The sequence below is a fragment of the Benincasa hispida genome, chromosome 8 (assembly GCF_009727055.1).
Source record: "Benincasa hispida cultivar B227 chromosome 8, ASM972705v1, whole genome shotgun sequence".
Classification (NCBI taxonomy): Eukaryota; Viridiplantae; Streptophyta; class Magnoliopsida; order Cucurbitales; family Cucurbitaceae; genus Benincasa; species Benincasa hispida.
In genome coordinates this window covers 50274256-50283239 of record NC_052356.1, presented here as the reverse complement: position 1 = coordinate 50283239, position 8984 = coordinate 50274256, and the positions used below count along the sequence as shown (strand labels likewise).

General features: G+C 43.4%; 1 protein-coding gene across 1 annotated transcript; it reads left to right on the top strand.

Moving 5' to 3' along the window:
* The first annotated feature begins 6002 nt into the window (after nt 1-6002).
* LOC120084108 (uncharacterized mitochondrial protein AtMg00810-like) lies at nt 6003-6896 on the top strand. Its single transcript, XM_039040009.1, has 2 exons — nt 6003-6402; nt 6466-6896. Exons 1-2 carry the CDS (start codon nt 6003-6005, stop codon nt 6894-6896), a joined length of 831 nt encoding a protein of 276 aa, XP_038895937.1.
* The last annotated feature ends 2088 nt before the right edge of the window (nt 6897-8984 follow it).

The window sequence follows — 8984 nt, the reverse complement described above, 5'->3', positions numbered from 1 at the left end:
ATAAATATCTGTCTGCTCTAAGCATATCTTCGAAGCATAGGGTGTCTAAGGTTACATGGAATAGAAGGCTTGGCCATCCTTCGTAAAAAACACTAGAGTTTATTATCAAAGGTTGTAATCTCCCTATGTTATCTAATGAAGAGCTCAAATTTTGTGATTCTTGTAGCTATGGAAAATTGCATTCTTTAACGTTCCTTAACTCTAACTCAAGAGCATCTGTAACCTTTGAACTTATACATACTGATTTGTGGACTCTAACTTCTCTCTTGTCAACAGATGGGTACAAATATTATGCTATCTTTGTTGATGATCACAGTAGGTACACATGGATCTATCTTTTGAGGTTAAAAAGTGACACCCTGGCAACTTTTCAACACTTTCTCAGCATGATACAAACTCAGTTCAATACACTGATCAAGTCCCTACAGTCGAATAATGGTGGAGAATTTGTCAAGATACATAAATTTTGTCATCAGCTTGGAATTGGCTCTCGGTAAACCTATCCATATACGTCAGCACAAAATGGAAGGGCTGAGAGAAAGCAAAGACACATAATGGAGACAGGGCTAACCCTACTAGCCCAAGCACATCTTCGCTTACATTATTGGTGGGATGCTTTCTTATACTCAACTCTACTGATTAATGGCCTTCCCACCCCTGTCCTAAATGGACAATCTCCAATGGAAGTGATGTTAAAGAAGAAGCTCAGGTTTGAGGAGCTTCGAATATTTGGGTGTGCATGTTTCCCCTGCTTGAGACCGTACAATTCACATAAGTTGAAGTATCGCATAGAGAAGTGCATCTATCTCGGTCCGACTGTGAATCATGAAGGTTATAAATGCCTCAACCCCAGTGGTAGGCTATTCATCTCTCGCATGTTGTGTTTTGATGAAACTGACTTTCCTTGTCTGGTGGTCTCCTTCAGTTTGGCAGACCAGCCAAGCAGCAGTTGCCCAATTCCACAGTTTCCTGGATTCCCCTCAGTCAGGACACACTGCACAGGTGACTCTATGCCCTCTAACGTCCACATTCTCACCCTCACCAATTGTCAGACAATCCACACCCAATCACTAGACAGCTCAGCTTTTCCCACCTTTTTCTTCTGATCGTGCTAGCCACCAATTGTGTACCAACGATTGTTTACCCTCATCGTTTAGTGTCTAGTCCAACTAATCGTCTACCCACCAGTTTGCTTACCTATTGATCGCTACCCAACGATTGTTCATCTACTTGAATGGTGATGGTAGGCGGGGGGTTTTCGAGGAATACAAATAACCTCTGGGTTTTTTCAAGCTGTGGCGAGCATCTGGAATAACTAGTGAATTACAACTCTATTGTACCGCAATTGGTGCATTATCTTTGCAGCCTTAATGCTTTTTGCCGGTTGGTTTCATTATCACAAGGCTGCTCCAAAATTGGCTTGGTTCCAAGATGTAGAATCCATGTTGAATCACCAATTTAGCGGGTCTTCTAGGACTTGGGTCTCTTTCTTGGGTGGGACATCAAGTACACGTATCTTTACCGATTAAATTCCTCTTGAAATAGAGGGGTGCCTTCGGGAAACGCGGACACAGGTGGTGCAATGGCTGTCGTCAGCTGTGCCGTAAGGTGTTGGGTTAGTCCGCGCAACGAGCGCAACCCTCGTGTTTAGTTGCCAATCGTTGCGGTTGGAACCCTGAGCAGAACGCCGGTGAATAAGCCGGAGGAAGGTGAGGATGACGTCAAGTCATCATGCCGCCTTATGCCCTGGGCGACACAACAGTGCTTACAAATGGCCGGAGACAAAGGGTCGTGATCTCGCGAGGGTGAGCTTAACTCCAAAAACCCGTCCATAGTTCGGATTACATCAGGCTGCAACTTCGCCTGCATAAGCCGGAATCGTTAGTAATCGTTGGTCAGTGGTGCCATACGGCGGTGAATTGTTCCCAGGCCTCGGCCTTGTACACACGCCGCGTCACAGACACTATGGGAGCTGCCATGCCAAAGTCCGTTCCCTTAACTGCAAGGAAGGGGGATTTGCCGAAGGCAGGGCTAGGTGACTGAAGTGAAGTCGTAACAAGGTGCCGTACTGGGACAAAGGTGCGGCTGGATCACCTCCTTTTTAGGGAAGCTAATGCTTTGTTGGGTATTTTGGTTTGAAACACTACTTCAACCCCAAAAAGAAGCGAGCTCGTCTGAGTTAAACTTGGAGATGGTTGGAGATGGAAGTCTTCTTTCGTTTCTGCGGTGAAGTAAGAACTAAGCTCATGAGCTTATTATCCTAGGTCGGCAAACAGTTGATAGGATCCCCTTTTTTACGTCCCCGTGTCCCTCCCGTGTGGCGACATGAGGGCGAAAAAAAGGGAAAGAGAGGGATTGGTTCTCCGCTTTTGGCATAGCGGGGCCCCCAGCGGGAGGCCCGCACGACGGCCTATTAGCTCAGTGGTGAGGCGCGCTGATAATTGCGTCGTTGTGCTAACAGCTCAATTACCAATGATTGTTTACCAGCGATCGTTTACCCTCATCGTGTAATGTCCAAACCCACCGATCGTCTACCCACCGATAGTTTTACTCAGCGATCGTTTACCTAGCGATCGTTTACCCAATGATCGTTTACCCATCACCCACTTACCTATCTGTCGTGTACCCATCGATCGTTTATCCTTTGATCGTTTACCACACTGAATCACCATCGCCTACCGCCCAACCCACCGATCGTTTACCTTTGTTGTCCACTGCCCAATCTTCACCTTATTGTCCCACCACTTGTATCTGTGTCTACTCATCCCATGATTCCCTGAGGAAAGGGCGCATCTTCAAACCCAAAATACTGTCCTCCCCAAAATATTGGTCCTACCGAACCTACCGAGTCAGTTGATGCGCTCAAACACCACGCAGTGGAACAAAGCGATAAGTGATGAATTTCAAGCACTGATGAAAAATCAGACCTAGACTTTAGTTCCTCTCATCGTCGATGAACATTGTTGACAATAAACTGGTATTTAGAATCAAAACGGAGTTCTAATGGCTCCATTCTACACTAAAAGGCACGCCTCGTGAAGGCTTCCCAAAACACGGGCATTGATTCTTTGAGAAAATTTAGTCCAGTGGTAAAGGCATTCACCATCCGGATCGTCATTAGGCCTTGTTGTATCCAAAGGGTGGCAGCTGAGACAGTTAGATTTCAATAACGCCTTCCTTTAATGGGGTCCTCGATGAAGAAGTTTACATGTTCCTATCGCAAGGATTTGTTGATCCTCAACTACCAAATCATGTCTGTCGCTTACACGAGGCCATAAAACAAGCGCGAGAGCCTGGAACAACACACTGAAAATGTCACACACACCAGACCACCTCTTAGTCTAGGATAGGGCGTGACTGCAGCAGTTATTAACCCTTTGGCTAACACTTACTGCCTAATAATTCTTGCGCGAAATAATCTGATACCAAATATAACTTTATAAAGCGAAATGTCTTTAGGCCAAAATTTATTAATTCAGAAACAATACATATTTAGAGTCAATACAACACTTGATTTCACAAGTCCCAACCCAAAACCCTATCCCTATATGAGCAACAGTAACATGTGTACAAATATAGTACCACCTAAACCGATGGGTTACAAATTCTTATTCCTTTAGTGGCAAGAGCAGATGCAGAGCTATCTTCAGAGATTTGACCGCTATCTGTGGGGGTGGATGGGGGGGGGGGGGGGAGGGCATTTGAAAACGGGGTGAGCTTACGTCCAGTGAGTGACTTAAGAAAGATAATTGATTCTCATGCGAAATCTCTAGTTCAAACTGAAGACCATAAGCTTTTATAGTACTTGTACTGCAGTGAACATTTTCCAAGCATAAAGCATATAAAGTTGTTTTAGTCATAAAACAGTAAAACTGTTTCTCAGTTGAGAATAACCTTACTGTGGATAAAACAATCCCAACACCAACTGCTAGTCAAGAGAGAACTCTTTTGCTCAATCTATGACTCTAACTACCTACGTGCACGTGGCCATACTAAGTACCATCATACCTTAGGTACTACTGTTCAGATACCTTCTCAAACATTCTTCAGTATCTGGTTGGTTTGGTACCTACTGAAACATCCTTCAGTACCAATAGATACCTTCTCAAATGTCCTTCAGTATCTAGTTGGGTGTATACCTTCTCAAAATGTCCTTCGGTATCGCATTTTAAGTAAAACTAGTCATAAATGACTTTCTCTATTTAAAGCATGTAAAGTATAACACATATAAAAACATGGCTTTAAAGGTACTAACGCATGCTGAGTATATGTAACACATATAAATCGCTTTTCAACAATTTCTCACACATACACGTGTTTAAAACATAACTCATGGTTTGCTTGGATATTACTTGTAAAACTAGCTGCCATGAGAATAATCTTGTTTAAAACATGCTTTCTATAACACGTTGTAATAAAAAATTTTAAGCAAATGTTTTAGTCAAAACGTTTTAGCCACTCACCTTGATTGCTTAGGAGCTTTTCACTCTAGTAGCTCCCTTTTCTACCTCGGGCTCCCTTTTCACCCCTAGAATCCAGATTCAACTTACAGCTTAGATTTCTCATAGTTTGGGATCTTATTTTGAAATACTTCCTTATACAAAAATATTCTAAAATGTCTCAGAAGCTTACCCTAAAATTTGAGCTCAGAACTTCTCGTGGTTTGGCCGGAATCACAGAATCTTCAAGACTGGCCCAAGCTGATCCAACAGCCTGACCCTTCTGACTTCTTCTCAGTTTCCAGCCCGATCCCTTCAAGATTTTCTTCTAGAAGCCCTGCCCTGAACACTACACTTTTATAGCTTTCAGGTGGATTTTGAATCACTCCAAACGCACGAGTAAATTGGGAGAACTTTTTGTCTCAAATTGATGCGTCCTCTTTAGACCTCACTGTCCAATGCGTCCTCTATGACTAACGCATGGATTTGGCTCCAACGCAAGGTTTGCTCCACTTCCCACTCTTTTTACGGTATTTCTGAATTGTGATCTAAAAATAAAGTCTCATGGCTCTATTTATAAGTGTCCATACCTTCTCCAGAGTTGACACCACCTACTTGGCTACATGGCCAAGTGTCTCCTTCTCACCTCATCAACACAATGTTGTGATCATCGCAAGCTAAGTGTCTTACTCCCATGTTGCCAACGCATGAGTCTCCAAACTGATGCCACCACCTCAAATTCTTAAGGCTTAAGGCTTTTCTCCCAAGAAGACATATGGTTTTGATGATGTTTTCTATGTGACCTCACCCTTGTATGTGTTCAACTCTTGGATGCTCAACGCCTAGTCCATAAACAACGCATAGCCTCTACTCAACGCATAGCAAGCCAATTCATTATCATTACAATTCAATTTAGCCATTAAAAGGAGCTAACCATCACCAACGCATAGGGTGACCATCCATCCTCGACGCATGGCTCACTCGTACGACTTGCTTGGCTTGGGCGCATGGCTGGCCACCAACGCATAGGCGCGCTGCATGGGCTGGCCGCTCGACGCATGGGCGTGCTTAGCTGCATGGCAGGGCACCGCGATGCACGACATGGCATCTCGGCAGGGCACTCAACGCATGGCAGGGGCGTCTGGCTGAGGCTGCTCAACGCATTGCAAGGGCGCTGGTCGAGGCTGCTCGAGGCATTGCATGGGCGCTTGCCGAGGCTGCTCGACGCATTGGTGGCCTTTCGATGCATGCCTCGCCTACTCATGTTCCTTCCAACGCATCATCTCCATTTTTATTCCTTCAGTCGCATGCCATCCCCAACCACTCTTCCAATGCATCAACCCACCAATTTCTATACTTAGCTAAATTTTTCCAAATTTTCCCCAAACGTCAACCTTCCAAATTTCCTCTTTTCTTCTAATTTCCATTCTTTTCTTTACCATTCCACACTAGTTTCCACATCAACCTACTCATCACACTAATCTCAATAGGGAACATACTCAAGTAGAGAAATTAGGATTCAGGGTTCACAAAAAACAATACTATGTAGCTTGGGCTTTCCGAATGCTAAGTTTGATACATCTCTCTTCATATCGAAGCATTTATGCCTTGATACTCTTACTGGTATATGTTGATGATGTAATTATCACCGGCATCGAACCGCGGGTAATCAATGAGCTTGTAATAGCCTTGGACTCCAAGTTTGCTCTAAAGGATCTTGGCCAACTCCATTACTTCCTTGGAGTCCAACTGCACACTGTCCCCAATGGAGTTCTACTGAATAAGAAAAAGTATATCGAGGATCTACTTCACCGCCTTGACCTTGGTGATCTAAAACCAGCACCATCTCCGAGTGTTCTATACAAGCAACTCTCAATCTCTTATGGCACTTCTCTTGACGATCCCTATATCTATTGGAGCACGATTGGCGCCCTACAGTACTTAACCAGCATGAGACCTAACAGTACATATGTGGTTAATCATCTAAGTCAATACTTAAAGCAACATACGGACGTTCACTGGTAAGCGGTGAAGAGAGTACTAAGATATGTAAGTGGCACTCGACACTTTGGCCTCTATATTCAACATGGGTCTGACCTGTCTGTTTCGACCTTCTCTGATGCCGATTGGGAAGCCAACATAGACAATCGAAAATCAGTTGCTACTTATTGCATCTTCCTTGGAGGTAATCTTGTCTCCTGGTCTTCAAAGAAACAATCCGTTGTCGCCCGGTCCAACACAGAGTCTGAATATAGAGCACTTGCTTCTGCCTTTGCAGAAATCATCTGGGTGCAACAACTACTGTCCGAGATTGGTTTCAAACATAAGTTGGCTCCAGTCCTGTGGTGTGACAACCTCAGGGCCGATGCTCTAGCCGTCAATCCGGTGTTTCATGTGCAGACCAAGAACATTGAGATCGACATTCACTTTGTTTGTGATCAAGTCCTCAGTGGTTAGCTTGATGTTCGTTATGTACCATCCTCCGACTAAATCGCTGTCTGCCTCACCAAGACCTTAACACACTCATAGTTCTTCCACCTTTGATCCAAACTCGGTGTAGTAGAACTACCCTCTCGTTTGATGGGGGATGTTAAGGATGCCAACACATGAAATACAGTCTTGCCTCTCTACCAAAAGAATAGGGCTTACCAAAGAAATAGGTTGGTTACAACAAAGTATCTAACCATTGGTTTTGTTAAGTTATTTTTGCATTCCCAAATTAGGGACCATATTGTATAAATACATCACCTATGTACATTTCAATACACAAGAAATTATAAAGGAAAAGTTGGCTTGCCACTGTCGTGTACTATCTGAGTTATCATCTGCCTGATTGAAACTATCATTTACCTTTTCTGATACTATCGTCTACCTCCTGACGCTATTGTTACACGATATCGTTTACCTCCTGACGCTATCGTCTACACGATATTGTCTACCTCCTGACGTTATCGTTTACACAATATCATCTATCGTTTACACGATATCATCTATCGTCTATCTCCTAACACTCTCGTCTACACGATATCGTCTATCTCTTTAAGCTATCTTCTACCTCCTTCATACGTCATTGCCTACCTCCACCAAACGCTATCGTCTATCTCTTGATGCTATTGTTTACATTGTCTAAATGCTATCGTTCGCATCTTGACACTATTGTCTGCCTGTTGACGTTATCGTCTACCTCTCGAGCACTGTCGTTTACTGTCCAGTCGTATACCTCTTCAAACGACAACAAGCACTTCGACTTGCCGCGTGAGTCAACCATATCCTTCAACCTCTTATTCTAACTCTCTAAGTTTATTTTCATCTGAAAAGTCATATATTCCCATTCTAATGGTGTCGAAATCAAACTGCACAAACTCCACTGTCGTCATATCTTTCTCTGTTTCACCTGCACCTTAAAATATAAGATAAATATATGGGAAACTTCATTTCCTACTGGTGACAGGAAATTAGACAACAAATATTTGACAACTAAAATCCCTTGGACGCAATATGCGATGCATGTTCTTAAGGTATACGTTGATAGTCATGCGTCGATGGTCATGCGTTGGAATGATAATGCGTTAACGAATGTATGCGATGACCATGTGTCCTGTCACAAGTTTTATTGCATTCATGCCAAGTATAACGCGAATGCAAGTTTCTCGGGTGATCTGAGGTCGATCTCGAGGACTTGTAGTTAATTGAATGCGGTGATGTGCATGCGGCGGTGAAATAAAAGAATGGATGGGAAGGTTGCTAAGTTAATCCTACTCCTACTCCTATCTAACAGACAATGCAATCAGAATATGCATGAGAGGTAGAGACACGACAACTTTTGATATGAAATAAATGAATGGGAAAATAGACAAAATGTGGAGATGATTTCATTGCAACCCTTAAGAGTGGCCGCAAGGGCAACCTTAGTCAACGCAAGCCATGTGATCATACAACACACATACAATAGTAAACCACCTATTGGTGCGAATGCTATGGCTTCTAATGCTAGAACGCATGCGATATATGCGATAAGTCTATAGGACCTACACATAAGCCTCTCTTATTTATGCGATGACAAAGTGACACACACACAAATAAGGTGACCAAATAATATCATACCTATTCCTAGGGTGCATGCGATGCATGTTAGCAAATGGAGCTTATCTCTAAGTTCCCCACTCTTGCCTATGCGTTCCAATCCGCTCTCTCGAGTTTTAGATTTGGGTTCTAGACTACTCTCCCAAGTATGCCTAAATGATGAATGATACACTCATAGGACAAGGTAACCGCATGAACTTGGCTGACCTAAGATTATTCCTATCTCTAGCGAACAATGCATACATTGCTTAATGCGAACAACCACTTACCCTCCTGGGCAGTTGGTTGTTGCTGACTTTACTCATAGATAAGTAATGCATTAGCCTATAGACAGGCGTTGCCGCAGCTTTACACTAAGCAAATAAGGTTACTCACACACTCACGTAACGCACACCTCTCGGTGGGTTGCTACATGCTTCATATCCCTAATCCACATGACTAAGGATGTGATACCCAAGCAAT

Coding starts and splice junctions, on each gene's coding strand:
- LOC120084108 (XM_039040009.1), top strand. CDS start 6,003: ATGCTAAGTTTGATACATCTCTCTTCATATCGAAGCATTTATGCCTTG. Junction 6,403..6,465: donor AACCAGCATGAGACCTAACA/GTACATATGTGG, acceptor TTCACTGGTAAG/CGGTGAAGAGAGTACTAAGA.